At 41.6% G+C, this 17,068-nt stretch overlaps 1 protein-coding gene across 3 annotated transcripts; it reads left to right on the top strand.

Moving 5' to 3' along the window:
- Window positions 1-2,936: 2,936 nt before the first annotated feature.
- LOC121178750 (6-phosphofructo-2-kinase/fructose-2,6-bisphosphatase 4) lies at window positions 2,937-15,663 on the top strand. Of its 3 annotated transcripts, none has more exons than XM_041033064.1 (14): window positions 2,937-3,115; window positions 8,332-8,448; window positions 8,628-8,724; window positions 8,820-8,886; window positions 8,985-9,059; window positions 9,153-9,209; window positions 9,295-9,416; window positions 9,619-9,826; window positions 9,934-10,080; window positions 10,164-10,268; window positions 11,072-11,201; window positions 11,898-11,960; window positions 12,070-12,134; window positions 14,889-15,663. In XM_041033064.1, exons 1-14 carry the CDS (start codon window positions 3,061-3,063, stop codon window positions 14,946-14,948), a joined length of 1,368 nt encoding a protein of 455 aa, XP_040888998.1. In that variant the 5' UTR covers window positions 2,937-3,060; the 3' UTR covers window positions 14,949-15,663. The 3 variants fall into 3 exon arrangements, with proteins under 3 accessions (XP_040888998.1, XP_040888995.1, XP_040888996.1); XM_041033061.1 differs by lacking the exons at window positions 2,937-3,115; window positions 14,889-15,663 and adding exons at window positions 6,694-6,954; window positions 13,042-13,883; XM_041033062.1 differs by lacking the exon at window positions 2,937-3,115 and adding an exon at window positions 6,695-6,954.
- Window positions 15,664-17,068: the final 1,405 nt, after the last annotated feature.

The following is a 17,068-nucleotide window of genomic DNA, read 5'->3' as shown; positions in this document are numbered from 1 at the left end:
ATTATTATTTTAGATTACATGGTAAGTACCTTTCCCCCACTTCGATCACATGGCCCCCCTGCAGTATTTAGGGGAAGCCAATCATAAAAAAAATTACTTGGGTTCCCCGCTGTAAATATGAGATGTCAGCCATGATTAGATGTGGCCCAAATAGAGCATGACCTGTCAGCTGTTGTTCGGTGCCCCTTGCCTTTGAAAAGAAAAATAGTATACATGTTCTCAGTATCAGACAAACAAAAAGAATTCAACAGTGTTTGTCAGTGGAATTTTACAGTATATTGCATGTGAAACATTTCCTCCTGGAGAGGCAGTTGTATGTATTTTTCTGGTGTTAGTCAGCCATTCTGTGGAAACAAGTCATGGTGATGTCATTTATCTGTACCACTAATGTGATGTTGACATAACAGTGTCTCGTGGGCTTCCTACTTGTGTTGTTCCACAAAAGTCACTGATTCTCCCTGAGGTTTGCAAGCACCATAGAGTGTGGCAGTAACATGATGGCAACGCTTGAATACAACAACACTTTTTAGGTCAGGGGTCTGTTTTAGAGACAGAGGGACATGTTTTCAATATGTTAGTTCATTTGATTTTTTTATGATTGTTCTTTTGGGAGTTAGACTGATTCATAAAACTATTGGATGTTTCATTTCCTCTTGCCTGTGAAGCTTCAGAGCAAATCCCATGCTGAGTCAAGCAATGGATCAGTCTTTGAGTGGTTCATTAAATCTGCTGTTACTGTGACACAGGCCACAGTTCCCTCTGATGAGAGACAGCATACCTCTCTCAAAACTGGGAAAACAAAAGTTGCCTATGAATGAAATATCCTGGCATGTGGCACAGAATAATGCGGGAATACTGGTTATTACATAAGTCTACTTTCAGCTGATTTACATGGTCTCTTTATTGTTATTTTTTATTACTGTGTCTAAAAGTTTTGATGTGCTCCCTCCCCCAAAAAAAGAAGAAAAAAAAAACATACTAAGAAGCCAAAGAAATTTGGTGGAAGAATTAGGTTGGTCTTAAATTTTATGTTGAACAGGACTGTTTCATATGTGTTATCTCATGTCAGGCTCTGTGATAAAGCACGGCGAGACAGGTTTGCCTGGTGGTACACAGTGAGTGTGTGGGTCATGCAGCCTGAGGCTTTGGTGTGAGTTGCATAAGGAGAGTGTATGATTGGTGGTGATGGAGTGGGGGGGTCACTTTGCCCTTTTGAGAGGAATGTGTTGAAGGTCAGTCGAGAGCCATCTGACCTTCAACTGTTTCTTCCTCTCTGAAGTTTTGAGCTCCACTTGTTCCCTCTCTGTGTGTTTCATGTCCTTCATCTTGTGTAGACCTCAGCAGTCCCCTGATGTCTTTCTCTTCTCTAAATTTTGTGTGTGAGACTGTCTCATTAATTCACAGATGTGCAGTTACAGACCTTGTGCTTGACAATTAGTGTCATCATTACCACAGCCTGCTGATAAGGGTATCATTACTGCCACTGAAATAGCCTCAAGTCCTCACAGACAGGTCACATGATGCTTATATTATCTCCAGAGGGTCAGAGTGCTGGCAGGTATGTGTGTGTGTGTGTGTGTGTCTGTGCGTGTGTGTGTGTGTGTGTGTGTGTGTCTGTGTGTGCGTGCGTGCGTGTGTGTGACTGCTGGGTAGATGATCTGAAATCAATGATTACTTAAATAATTAATAAATATGAAACAAAAATTATTCAACCCCCCCAAGCCCACGTCCACCTTTACGTTTTTAATATTTTATGTTTTACCACTTTCAATGAGTGGATTAAGGGGTTAAGGAAAAATAACTCTTTAACATCAAAGTGAAAAAGATTCTTCACCTCTGTCCTCTTCTTCCATCAGAACCACTGAAACCTTAAACTCTCTCAGTGTCCACAGGCCTCTTGTTGGTTTCCATCACTAATGCCTTTCTCTCTAAGCAGAATTTACACCTGTGCCATATTCTTTCCATTTTTTCGTTTTTCTTTATGACTGGCTTTACCGTACTTTCAGGGATACTTGTCACCTTTTACATCCTTACTGTAATACATTCAGTACTTCTCTGTAAACCTGTCACAGATTTGTTACGTGTCTTAATCAACATGATCACTCGACACACCTTGATTACACACACAGTCGGTCGCTGCTGATCACAGAAAAACAACTTCTTAAAAACAATAGGCTGCAGTCTTGGGTTAGGTGTGTCACAATAACAGGGGTGCACAGTCATGCAGTCACTTTGTATGTCTCAGCAGTTAGGCCTACTTTAGATCAATGCATGGAGATTGGCTTTTAATGTGACATTAAACAGTCTGTGATTGGTTTATATGTGTCACAAAAGCCTGATGAATCCTTGGAGATACCGAGTTGTCAAACAATTAAACACAGAAAGGTTTGTAGTGGGCTGAATACTCTTATAAACACTACAGCAAAACAAGTTCTGCAAGTTACTGACTGTTTCTGGAACACTGGAGTCTTCCTGCTGTATTGTTGTGTGGACCTGAGCTTTAGACTGCAACATTCAACAGGGAATATGTAGAATCCTTAAAATGGTTTGTGCTATGTTTGTATTACTTAATTAGTACCCTGTAAGATAAGTATAGAGAACAGAATAGTCCTATTACTGTAAGTGTCATTGTCTGAGATTTTAATGTTTAACATTTGTTAATTTATAGTACAGTAGTGTAGTATAATACCACTGTGTAACTGTCTCTGATAGACTTATGTATTTAGCTGCATGACTATATGCTGTAACATTTCCTACAGTGTGTTTAGTATCCTAAATTTAACCATCAATGTCATAGGAAACAGTGCAACTCAAGTCCTGCAAGCACTGGTGGGGACACTTCCCAGCTGTCAAAGGGTGGGTGGGGTCTAGGGAGGGTGCATGGGGCAGGTAGGCTGCTACTCCATTACATCCACTTTTGGAGAAAGTCTTTCTTCCGGCCTGAGGTCCCTCATTCACACGGCGGGTGTGTGTACAGTGAGCATCAGTGTAGCGCTCAGCAGGCTGCTGTTGGACGCACGTACGCACCGCCAGGCACTGCGCTCCATCAGACAGACGCCCATGATGAGAGGCTGCTCCAGCCGACCCAAGCTCGCGCAGAACCAGGACAGTGCGGGTAAGACACGTCGCTTTAACAGATCCGTGCATGCTGGAGGTTAAAATGTGCATCTATTACCCGATGACAGAGAGAGAGAGTCTGACAGCGAGGGGCAGGTCGAGCAGCCATTCAAGACGTAAACAAGAGTCGACGATCTTGTGTTGGCGCTGTGACCGAGACCTTTACCCTACATAACAAAAACAGGCGACAGTCTTTTTTTTTTTTTTAAATAAATATATATATATATATATTTATATAGAAGCCAGCCTTATTTTTTTTCTGTGCTTTAGCAAGAGGAAACAGGCGGGTGTTTTGGGACTGCTGGCGAATTTTATAAAAAATAAACCAAAGGCTTCGTGTAGAGCGAAGCAGATCAGTCTGGTTTCCTTTCGGTTATTATGACTTTAATTGTTGCACACACTGTTTATGGTGTTGATGATGGTGATGATGGAGATGCTGCTGCGGAGGCTGATGCTTTGCGTTTTATGGCTGTTTGTTGTGTTTATGGTTGTGGTTGTACAGCTCATGTTTGGGCTGCTGCGATGCAACACATACGTCCTATTAAACACTGAGTGCAGGTTCATGAGCTGAAGCGGCCGCTCCGCACGGTGAACACTGCTTTACTGCCGAGTGTAACGTTAACATACTAAACTGGGAGATGACTTGTCCAGTATAGTGCACGCTGAAAGCTGTTAGCTGCAGCCAGAGCCTGGTAGCTGCTGGGTTAAGGCGGAGGACGAGGGGGAGGAGGAGGAGCTCGACTGTGTTTCCTGTTCATGTCCCAGTATACAGTGTGCAAGATTTACCCTCATAGGAAACTATCTGAGATATTTCTTACAACGCACATATGAACGCCAGTCTACTGCTGTTTCCTCACAGGGTAACCAAGCTTTATACAGACGATAATAATTAAAAAAAAAACCCCACACCAAATGATTAACTTATAAACAGCTGACAATATACAGAGTTTGTCAGAGTTTGTATGGTACCATCAAAACTGTGCACTGCAGCAAGTTTATTTTACCCTGCTGAAAAAACTAAAAATATCAGTTAGTTAGTGTGCCATTTATTTGTGGGCTTGATGAACCTGACATATATTATAGTCTACGAGCAGACAGGGAATTTGAGAGACTAGGAGGTATTTAATTAGAAAACCTCCATCTCACCATATTTAGGTCATGGGCCCTGTTGCTCCACCACCAAGACTGATTCTGTGGCTTGATATAATGAGTGTGTCAGATAGGAACTCACAAACAGATGAACTGATAGGCCCACTCACCCAAAAATGTACAAAACTTACTACTTTATCTCACCTGTGCAATGTAATTTAATAGAATACAGAAGTTCTGCAAAAAGTCCTCTCTTTATAAAGTTTCTACTGTTCTCTTTTTGTTTACTCTGTGTTAGTGCAGTGTGCATTTATTTCTGTACTGATGAACATTATAATCATTACAATCATACAGAAGAAATAAAGGATTCATTGCAGAGCTGGTGAGCTGGACTGTATGACAAGTGATTCATATACTGGGTAGTTCGCATGCCTTGGGTCAAAACACATGCAGAAAGTGAAAGTAATGCTGCCATCTGATGGTTATTGTCGGCACATGAGTAAAGTGTTAGCTTCTGTAAGAAAATGTTTACAGTCCATTTGTGTGGTGTCCAATAAGAACAGGATTAAGACATTTGATTTTTTTTGTCACATAATGATTGCTAATTTTATCTGTGACGGCTTTCAGCATCAAGAGAAAATGTAGATAGCATTGGTTTCATAGTAGGCCTTTTTCACAGAAGATATTTTGACCTGTCAAGGCAGGAAATGAACAGGTCTTACCAATAACATTAATGATGGCTTCAGTATATTCAGGTGTCCCAGTCAGCCAGGGCCCTGAAACTGAAGCAGCTAAACAAAATTCAGCCATCATTCATTCTTATTATTTACACCTGTGTTTTCCCTGCTGTGACATGTCAAAATGTCCTCTGTGAAAAAAGGCCTATTACAGGTAGATTTGAGAATCAGCAGAAATGGTTTATCCCAAAATGTGCTCAGAGTACTGGTAATGTTTGTAGTCTGTGCCTACATCACAGTCAGTTCTGTGCCTTCTTTTTCCAAAACGAAGTGACCAGGAGTCTTTTTTTTCTGAGCACAAACGACCAAAAGCCATTTACCATATTTTAAAACAGCTCATGCATCATACTCTGACAACCTCATTCCTCACGAGGCTCAGAGAATAGACGAAATTGCTGTGGGACAACAAGAGCCTTTCCAGTCTGGACTGATTCCCATACTAATGATTTGAATGGAACAATGCTGCTCCTCTTGGCTGATTCTAAGCCTCTTCAAGTGAAAATAACATCAACCGGTTACCACTAATTTTGTAGGTTAGTATTATGTTTTGCAAACACAGGCCAAGGGTCAAGTCTTAAGCAGCTCTTAAAGAAAATCCCTGTGTTAAGATAAGGTCAAACCTAATGCAGCAACAATGAGACTGCGGTAAAAGCGGTTTCTTGGTGGACCTGCGTGTTCACACAGGTGTTATTCTTGCTCAGTAGACCTTTGTTGTTGAGTGTTAGTTGGAGCTGTGCTGAAAATAATGTAAGGTCACTAAATTCAATGCATCAAAAAGAATAATTAAGCTGTCAGTTTTAAAGCCACATTTCTAAGTTTGCTCTAGCTGGTTTTCTTTGTGGCTGTTTAAGAATTCAGCAGTTACAATTCAATCTTAGGACTGTAAAGGATTTTGGTCCATTAAGACTTAAAGGCCACTTCACCACTTTGACCTCCATGACCCCTAGATAAGCACCCTAAGGTACTCTAAGCTTATTCTCTTTCTGCTCTGTGTATTGCAAAGACCAAAACAATATAGTTTGATGTGTTGTGGAGTCTCCAAATCAAACAATGCATGTGTTTTATGAACACATGCATGAGCAAAAAAAGAAAACTGAAAATGAAACGTTGGCATTGATTGGCAATTCCAGATCAATATATGTGCTGGATGTGTGTAAAGAGGCAACAGTTTGTTGCCATATTCCCCATAACAGGTTCATAAGGAGATAATATGTCAATGTTGTATTTCGGTTGTCCTGCTGCCCCAAGAGGCTGAAAACATGAATACTGCTTTAAATGTATACACACTGTATGTGACAGGTAGACAAATGTCCCGCCCTATAGACATTTTAATAGGAAATGAAAAATTAAACGGCTCAGTTCTATGTAGCAATAATTAATGTTATTAGTTACGCTCTTGTCTTTCCTGCAATAACATGCCAACATGTCTTTTGTGAAAATGATCTGTTAAATTAGCACCTCCTTTAGCATCCAGCACAGTTTTAATAAATCCAGGAACAGCTGCCATGTTAGAGCTACCTCAGTCAAACAGTTGTGCTGTTGTTGCGCCAACAAATAAATAAAAACAGTGTATTGTTGTGCATTTTCACGCTTCGCTTGAAAATGTTCATGCGGTCTGAAGCGTTCAGATTGTGTTTTGTGGGTCAGCGCAGTTTATGTCTCTTACGGTAGAGGGGAATATGCGTTGCGCCCGTATTGCGATCATTGTGGTCGACCGTTGATTCCCACTGTGGCCAGATCGGAGCACGTGACAACAGCACGGATAGAGACACGGAGCGGCCGGACTGTCTCCATCCTCGCAGAGCAGCGCGGATGAAACACCGGTCACCTTCAGAGACGCATCACGGGAAAAGGCCCCGTGTTCCCGCCGCGGCTGCCTCCGCCTCACCGCAAGACGGAATGGAGGACAAAACGCCGTCAAATCCGCGGGAACTCACCCAAAATCCCCTGAAGAAGATCTGGATGCCGTATAAAAATGGCCTTCCAGAAAAACACATTTCTCAGAGAAAGGGTGCGTATGACGACGTGGCGACAATTGTTAGCATCCTTTGTGTGTGACAGTTTCATCCGTGTTTTCATGAGTATCAGCACATATTTCTCATTTCTTCCGCATGAGGCTTATTGTTGTCGCATTAACGAGCACGGACGCAGCCAGCCCCTCTATGGTGACTTGAATAATTAACGCTAATCCGCCCCCCCCCCCCCCCCCCCCCCCGCTTTAACATCGGTCTGTTTTGATGTGCTAGCTAACGTTACTACGGTTTTAAACGCGGGGGGCACAGTTGACAGAGTTCAGACGTCTTGCTGCCGCCGCCATCTGGTTCGCACAGTTATTTAAGGATTCACACGATATTCGCTGCAGATGAAGGCAGCTCGCATCGAGGAGAAAGGACTGGTACCAGGGATGTCCATCTCATTGTTACCGTGTGCCAAGTCAAGCACCAGGTGTTGGTAAACAGGGATTGTGTCCCCGCAGTCATGTGAGTGATGTGCCCTGTGGATGTGCGGTTGCATTTTACCCGCGCTCACACTGGTTACACTTCTGTTTGTGACCAGTGTCTCCTCACTGTGGCCTGACTGAGAAGAGGTTTTTGATTCATCGCATTTTAAACGGCAAATGAAATCATGTGTTTTCGGATGAAAGGGGTTTGTGATGATGGAGTGTTGCTCCTAAATGCGATTTATTGTGCACAGGTTTCGACACACCTACTGCTAAACAAGTACAAGGTAACATTCAAATATCAGGAATGTGGTAGTTGAAGGTACTCTAATGCTCAATATGTTAAAACTGTTTGGACGGACTGTTGTCCCTATTCCAGTTTTTTTGTGTGTGTGTGTTTGCTTCCACAGATTTTGCTTTTATTAAAGGGCAGTGTCTCACAAGAAATTACCTGTGGTGGAGCAGCACCCATTAAAAACTTCCATGCTCTCTGACCCAGTCATCTTTGCACACACAGTGCCTGTGTGGAAACTAGCTGTTAGCTCTCTCTCCAGATGTCTTGAGCAGTTAAAGTGCAGTGTTTCACAACTGCTCGGACACGTCCTGGTGCCACCGTGACCTCTGCCCCTCGCTGACAACATTCTCAGAGTGGCGAGATGTGACTTTTTTCTTCGTTGCAGATAACGCTAGATTACACACACACTGATAAAGACAATCTAGTCTTAAAATTAAATCTCTATGAATGATGTATTACACAAGATAGTAATGGAGTTGTTATTTGCAGTTGTGAAAACAGTAGTAGACCAAAACAGTTTAGCTCATTAGCTCATCTTGAGATGAACTAATATGGTTTAAACTGAGGCCTTACGCATCAGTTTAACATCTAACTTGTGAGTTATGTGTGATCAGCACATGACTGAAGCTTTTCTCTCCCCTCTCTCATTCCAGTATGTATGACCAACTGTCCCACCCTGATTGTGACAGTGGGCCTTCCTGCCAGGGGAAAGACCTATATCTCCAAGAAGCTGACCCGCTATCTCAACTGGATTGGGGTCCCCACCAGAGGTAGGACTTCACAGAACTGTCAGCTGATACACTTTGACCAAACAAGGCACAATTGTAGGAACAAGAGAAACCAGCTCTAGAGGATGAAAGGAATTTATTTAGTACAGGTTTGTGCATTTCAAGTTTCAAGCCTGATAGAAATGTTATCTCAATTGCCCTCCCATCCATTTTTCTTACAGAGTTCAACGTAGGCCAATACAGGAGAGAGTTTGTGAAGATCTACAAGTCCTTTGAGTTCTTCCGTCCGGACAACGAGGAGGGGTTAAAGATCAGACGGTAAGAGCGGCCTTTGACCTTAGACTGCCAGTTGACGTTTCTCTAACTGCCAAACAGATGCCATTTATGACCAATGTTATCTTTAATCTCTACAGTCAGTGTGCTTCAGCTGCATTGAATGATGTGCGACAATACCTCACAGAAGAAGGAGGCCAAGTTGCAGTAGGTCAAATGTTCATTGTTGTATCAGATGTGTGGTGCTGGTTGGATACAGTGTACGCTGTGGTACTGTTTTATAACTAGTGTCCTGTGTTCTACAGGTTTTTGATGCAACAAACACCACAAGAGAAAGAAGGGAAACCATCATTCAGTTTGCTGAGCAGAATGGCTTTAAGGTGACTTGCTGGATCACTGTTCTGGGATAAGACACTACATGAGTTGACATTCATATTAATCCTAACTTGTTCTCCTTCTTCTTTTTGCCTCAGGTGTTCTTTGTGGAGTCTGTGTGCGAGGACCCAGATGTCATACAGGAGAACATAGTGGTGAGTGGAGTCTGTTTATTTCATCTCAGGAGAAAGTTAACTTTGGCCTGTGCTATACTTACACCTCTGCCTTTTCTCTGCTCAGCAAGTGAAGCTTGGTAGCCCCGACTACACCAACTGTAATACAGAAGAAGCAGTGGAAGATTTCATGAAGAGGATCAAGTGTTATGAAAACTCCTACGAGACACTGGATGAAGTTCTGGACAGGTGAGATGAAAGCTGGAGATAAGTGTGTGTCAGCAGAGATGTCCCGGTTGTGCAACTTTGTGGGACATCTAGTTTACTAGCTTAGCATATTAGCATTTTAAAGTACATACTGGTGTTTGCATCAGAGATGCAGTCATTTAGTATTTTCTGCATTGGTTTTGGCTCAGTCACATCACACAGGGTGTGTGTGCTCTGTTCTCAGGGATCTCTCCTACATTAAAATCATGGATGTGGGTCAGCGCTATCTGGTGAACCGGGTGTTGGACCACATCCAGAGCCGGATCGTCTACTACCTCATGAACATCCATATCACGCCGCGCTCCATCTACCTGTGTCGCCACGGCGAGAGTGAGCTCAATGTCAAGGGGCGCATTGGAGGAGATTCAGGCCTCACTCCTAGAGGCAAGGAGGTATGTCAGACTTTTTCACCAAACGATACGTCTTCTGAGCAGTTATTTTTTTTCCTCAGCTGGATGAGTTTGTTAAAAGTAAAAATTTTTTTTACTCCTTCTTGCAGTTTGCTAAGAAGCTGAGCCAATTCATCCAGGCTCAGGACATCAGCGACTTGAAGGTGTGGACCAGTCAGATGAAGAGGACGATCCAGACAGCTGAGGCTCTAAGTGTGCCCTACGAGCAGTGGAAGGTCCTGAACGAGATTGATGCTGTAAGTACGACACTCTTGACTGCTAAGCACAGACATCAGTGCTGTGTTAATGGAGTTTAATCTGTGTGTTGTTGTTGTTTCAGGGTGTGTGTGAGGAGATGATGTATGAGGAGATCCAGGAGAACTATCCTCTGGAGTTTGCTCTGAGGGACCAGGACAAATACCGCTATCGGTACCCGAAAGGAGAGGTCAGTGGCAAAACTTTAATGTTATGCTTTGTCTAAACATGCAATGTGAATGTGTAACTGTTAAAATTGGAATTTCCTAATACAGAGTCGAATATACTTTGTGAATCTAATGACACACACTGGCACAGCCACAAACTACACACAAACTGCAGACTATTATACTCTATCCAGATGGCTACCGGCCACTTACACACAGCTAATGAGCCTCAACTTGGACAAGACAGACAGATTTGGCCAAACACCAGATCACAGTAAACAAAGACTTCACATTAGTCTCTGTGTGAGCGTATTTATGTGTGTGCCAAAAATGTGGGGTCAAGTTGTTTACTGTGGGCCTGAATGCCCGCTGGTCTGTTCTCACCTTTAGTCCATCCCATTACCTCTCCATTAATCTCACATGGGAAGATGGATATGGGCATTAGTTGGCTGCTCAGACAGGCAGCGCAGATGCAGTGCTTTGGGAAATCTTGTTGTAGGCGGTATTGGTCTAGACAGAGTGTATTGGTTTTTCCATTTGCTAAAATGTCAATCCTGTTTACCTGTGAAAAGTAATTCAACCGTATGTGTGAAGAAAAGTGACTGACTGGAAGTTTTAATATGCAGATTTACAACTCTTTTGTGTCGTTTTTCATTCTTCATAATGATCCCAAAATATCCTCATTAGAAAAAAACACTGATGAAGTTGGCTTTGCTGCTCAGATTAAGTCGGCCTTCTGCAGTGAAATCTGTTTGTAGTAGTAGCTGGACTCTGCTTTCCATCTGCCTGATCTGCCTTTTTTTTTTTGCCGTCTTGTCTGACTCAGTCCTATGAGGACCTGGTGCAGCGGTTGGAGCCGGTCATCATGGAGCTGGAGAGGCAGGAGAACGTGCTGGTCATCTGTCACCAGGCCGTCATGCGCTGCTTACTGGCCTATTTCCTGGACAAGACAGCAGGTTAGTCCTTTTACAGGACCTAAATCAGGGGTCGTCAAATACGACAAACAAGCACAGATTGTGTTTATTGGACTTCTTTGGAAGTTGTTGAACTGCATTGTGGGAAGTGAAGGAGGTCACTAAATTCGGTAATTAGATTAAGGGAAGCGTTGTAATTATAACATAAGGTTTAATGTACAAAATAGCACTACAGTGACCATCACAAATTTTTGCTTTTAGTCACACAGTTAAACGGACACTGTGATGTATTTGCACCCTGTTCTGAGTAAGATCCTTAGGACATGTTGTGTGCACTGTAACACTTACTGTGTGAAGCTTTGACACACGTTCATAGCGCTCAGACAGAGAAGTGTGTTTCACAACTGGCTGAGTGACCTGATTTCCATGTTGTAGACCAGAGTACTGTAGGAAAAATGTCAAATTAAAAATGATCAGATTTCTTTTGTTTTTTTTCCAAAACACTACAGTATACCATATACCTCCAGACAGAACCTAGTATCAGGTTACTGGGTGCAGAATGCACAACGAATTACGCTTTTGTCCTTTTTGTCCCTTTTGTCCTTGTTAGAAAAAAAATAATACCTGGAGATAAAAATGATAGATTACAGAGGTATGTTGAAATAATGCCTAAGGATTAGAGTCTGTTTATTCGGGCACTTTCATGAACTGTTGGTCTGTGTGTTTGTCTCCACACAGAGGAACTGCCGTATCTGAAGTGCCCGCTGCACACTGTGCTGAAGCTAACGCCGGTGGCCTACGGTAGGACTGTTCTCTCAGCAGTGCATACTACCCACTGAATCTGTTCCTGGTCAGTACCATTGTGCACTCCCCTGTCTTCTGAATTAATGTTCTTACCTTTCTGGCTCAGGCTGTAAAGTGGAGTCCATCAGCTTAAACGTGGAGGCAGTCAACACACACAGAGAAAGACCAGAGGTGGGTATTACAACACACACAGACACACACACTCAGTAGAACGGAGCCGCTCTTGTGAGGTAAGGTAAAAAATCACAAACAGGTTGTTCCCACAGCTTCGGGTGTCCTTCATTCTGATGCTTGATGTTTTTCACAGACAGTTGTATGAAACAGTAATGAGCTCCGAGCAGATCTTTGTGCTGGATGATCTGAGGGTTACAGGTTGTCAGAACAAACAGGAACAATGACTAATACTCCGACTGCTTCTAACGTTCCACATATTCACCCTCACACCCTTTAGGTAAACATGCCTCTGAGTGCAATATGTTACAGATTCATACAGGGTTTGATAGTGAACAGCCCTGATTCAAGTTGCCACGCGATAGTTTGACAGCCAGTAGCTGTTCTTAGTGAAACCCACCTGTCATAACACACATGCTGTGAATATTAATGTTCTGTATGTGATAAATATGATATCAGTACATCATCAAAAGCAGTACAAACAGAATAGTTTATTCACACTTACAAGTGAAGTTTGGGAGTTTTAGAGGATTGTCTATTACCCATAAATCTCCTTTGTGTGATCTTTTTGGTCTCTGGAGAAAGAGAAGTAAACCAGAGTGGGATGTTGTGATTCCTTAAATAGGGATATGTGATATATTTCCTACTTAGATATGTCCTAACCAATGAAGGCATTTTAACTACATCCTCGGCTCGGTGCGAACGTGCCTGAGGTAAGGCCAGAGGCTTCCCTTTGTCCATAGTTGGACAGTGCTGTCAAAGACAGAGAAAACCATGTGAAAAACATACTGAACATCTAAACTTAAAACGTCTTTCTGAGCCTTTCGCTTAGTCTGTGTGGTGGATTTCATGTCTCCGATGTGTTTTGATCCCTCCCCCTCTTTGTGTGTGTTTTTTTTACAAACAGAACGTAGAGGTGTCGCGGATGTCAGAGGAGGCTTTGCTAACAGTGCCAGCTCACCAATGAGGCAGTACCTTACCCCACCCCCACCCCCTCCCCAAACCCTTCCCTCGTTTACCCTTCATTAAGCACAGTATACACTTGTGACGCACAATGTACCTGCAAAACTCAGAAATCTTTCTTCTCCACCTTCCCTTGATTGAATTTCTCTCCACTCTCGTCTTCTGTTTTTTTCCTCCACTTACACTTTAAGACGTGATGATGTTGGTAATTGACTGGAATCCAGTTTCTAATTTTTGATGATGAATCCTATGACACAGATCGTGTGTCGTGCATGTTCTCCCATTTTTGGAGAATGAGTGAAAAGCAGATGAAAGTTTTTTTTTTTTTAAAGGATGCTGTAATCTCAACTGTGAAGCAATGAAGTCCAACACCTTTTCATGAAGCTTTGATTATGTGCAGTTTATTTAGTCATTGTTCTGTTGAACTGATTTAACCATGCTCATTTTTACCAGTGTCTCATCACTATATTTCTGTTGGCACGAGTCGCAAAACTCTGATCTTAGTTTTACAGATTTGCACAACACAAAACAAAGCTGTGCTTTTTTACATTTTGCACATAAAAAATCAACACTGTTTAGTTTCTTATGAAATGTCCTCCATTACAGATTGTCCCTAGTTTTAGGATGTCTAACACTGTCTAATGATGATCCTGGAAGTACACACATACTTTGTTTTGTTGTTTTTTGTTCAACAATGTGAAGTTTCTTACAGTAAATTCATATCACTGGTCAGAATTAAGAGGAAGATATTTCTGTTTGTTTCTAAATAAACTCCACTCAACCATTTCATGTATCCCTGCCACCCTCTTCTTGTGCTTCTTTTTAGAAAGCTTGGCATGAAAGCTGTTCTCCTCTTTAATCTTTGAAAGTTCAGATCTTTGGTCATTTCCTTTACCTTGAAGTTAAATCTTATTATATGTCTAGGCTGCTGAGCTGGATATTTCTTACTTATTCTGCTCGGAGATCAAACAAGGCTTGTCATTTCCTTCCTATCTTTATATCTACAGATGAGATGTTCAGTGCCGTGTCCTTCCTGCTTTTTACTTTGCTGTGCAAACTGAAAGTCTTGAGAGATTTCCCCATTCATTCATATGCAAAGACTCTGCTGGCGTGCATAAGAAAGTGCTGCCATTCATCAGCCTGAACAAAACACTCACTGTGCCTCACACTTTCTGTCCAGAGTAACTGTGATTGCAAAATGTACTCTTCTTATAATACAGACACTTTGTTAAAAAGCATAAATCGTTTTCTTAGAAATAAAAATGATGAAAAAAGTGCCTTGGTGATAAACACAGTGTAAGAAAAATAAACCAAAAAAATGCCTGAATTATTAAGTTAATGACATAGTCAGCTACAAAGGTGGATTATATGGTGAATGCCAGCTGGCAGCATGTGTCAGCAAATATTAAGACATCTGGTTTTCATAAACATTTTTCCAAGCAACATGAGACAACCAGGGCTCTACCAGAGGACACACTGTAGCTGCATCAGTCAGAAAACAAAAAAGCCTACCTAATGTGTCATGGAAAGCTGTCCTGAAAACCACGAGGCATGTGCCAAACACTGAGCAACACTGATAAAGAGAGGCAATGACATGTGCAGAAATAGCAGTGTGTACAGTGTGTGGGTGCACAGCTGTAACATGCAACCTCACAGCTTGGTATAAGTGTGTCATCTTTGGCAGCTAAATCACGGTAGCAAAGATTTGTTGTTTTCTCGACTGCCTGTATTTCTTTCATGTACTCATACGTACACCAAAGACATCTGACACTGCTGCTTTCCTCTTTCTAGAATGTGAACATCCATCGTACAACTGAGGACGCACTGCAGACCGTCCCTCCTCACCTCTGACACGCTGCTGCTGGAATAAAGTGAGGATAAAGTTGAACCTCTCTCTCTCTGTCCCTCTCCCTTGTGACAAACTTCTGTGGTTTTTCTCACCTTTTCCACCTGTACAACCTGCTCACCGTGGTGACTGAGTGATGTGCCTCCTCCTCCTTCAGCACCTCACACAGGATGATTGTATGGGTCTCAGTGTTCATATTTGAAAGCCACGTGGTGCGGCACTCAGCATAGCTGGTCCAGATTAATTATGAATCAAACTGTTGTCTTGCACAGAGGGGGGTGGGGGTTTAAACACTTGGGTCTCAGCAGATTCCTGTCTGTTTGTTACTATATTCAATGTGGTCTCAGTGTGTTAATATTGTGCAGCAGTAGAAGTAACACTGAAGGTTACTGCAATATATTTTAAAGTATTAACCATATGGTTTCATCAAATGATCATATGACTTCCCCCTACATGTTTGACATGTTACTGTGTTGTGCAATCATTGTTTCACTCGAAGGTGTCTTCAGTGATGATGTGCAATTTCAAGGTTACAAACCTGCTCAGAAAACAATATCATGATGCTTTGTGACAATGTGCTGATTTAATGAATGAATGAATGAATGGACAGGGTCATTATTCATAGGTTTTCTATGGTGAAAACTAAAAATTTTATATGGATGGTTACTGTAAAAAAAAAAAAAAAAAAGCTTATCTTTTAGCAGTATGGTCGGCAGCAAATACTGTATATGAATCCACCTGAAACAGATGTGTTATACACTGTTGCCCATAAAGTTGGAATAATTTTGTTTTCAGACACATTCCTCTTTTTAGTCCTATTTATACATGTCAGTAATCACATTGGAAGAGATTGATCAATAAAGTTTTGAGAAGATATACACTTTATCTATCAAGAATAAATCTCAAAATCTAAAATTTCATGGAATAAAATATATTTTATTCCAGTTTTATGGGCAACAGTGTATAAGAGTCTGATTCTACACGCAGACCTCCAATGATGTTAAAACATGCCTTTAATACTTGCATGTGAAGAACACGTCTGAGCACACAATTATTGGAAATGCAAAAATGCAACATTAGCTCAAAGCTGTTGATGTGGGTCATGATTTCAAACTGTACATCCCCCACTTCACTATAATAAAGATGTGTTATTTTTATAGACCAATCTGTCATTATCTGTCTTCTGACATTTAACTCAGATGTGATCACTAGTTAAAGATAATACCTTGTGCAAAGGGTTTGAATATTTACAAGGGCTTCAACTAATACTTATTTCCAATATTGATTAATCTACTGATTAGTTTCTTAATATGTGGATTAATTGTTTGGTCTATAAAATATCAGAAAATGGTGAAAAAAATTACCATCACATTTTCCCATAGCCCAAGTTTGACATATTCAGATGTCTTGTACCACTGAAGATTTGAGAGACTAGAACTACTGGATTTGTGGCATTTTTGCTTAAAAAATGACCAAAACAAAAAATCAAATGTCACTGGTTAATTTTCTGTCTGTGAACCGTTGTTTCACTTCTGTTATTTACTGACAAAGTGTGGAGGATGCTGGTGAGGTGTATTAGCATTCTACTCTCAGATGGATTCTTCAGTTCAGTGGATATCAGGTGGTGGTGAATGGGTGAAAACCACAGAAAACAGGACTGGAGGAGATCCTTTTAAAAGTCTCTCTGTCCCCCGTGGGTTCCATGAAACGAGAGGCTGCATGATCAGAATCAAACAGGTGAACTGTGATGGCACAGTGAAAATGATCAGGAGCAGGGAAAGTCCAGGAGATAACTTTATCTTTGTCCATCTATCGGGCCATGATGTTCCTCCTCTGAATCCCCAAAGTGGCTGATTAGTTGTGGTTGAGTAAAATAGTTATAGTAACAGTTCAGCCAATATTGCTTCAGTGCAGTTGAGCAAGACAATTTGCCTCAAGTACTGCAAGCCTTGAGTAGCCTTGCATCTAACTACAGGGAGGCACTGCATGCCAACGAATACCTCAGAGGAAAGAAAAGTTAATTTAAAAAGGATTAAATCTTATTTTGAAAATTTCCCTTTCTTCTCTTAAACTATGATGTACTGTTTAATTGTTTAGACAAAGGAGTAAATGTGAACATATACTT

Source organism: Toxotes jaculatrix, chromosome 3 (genome assembly GCF_017976425.1).
Source record: "Toxotes jaculatrix isolate fToxJac2 chromosome 3, fToxJac2.pri, whole genome shotgun sequence".
Taxonomy (NCBI): Eukaryota; Metazoa; Chordata; class Actinopteri; family Toxotidae; genus Toxotes; species Toxotes jaculatrix.
The sequence above is the reverse complement of the archived record's forward strand: the minus strand, read 5'-3'. Positions and strand labels throughout refer to the sequence as shown.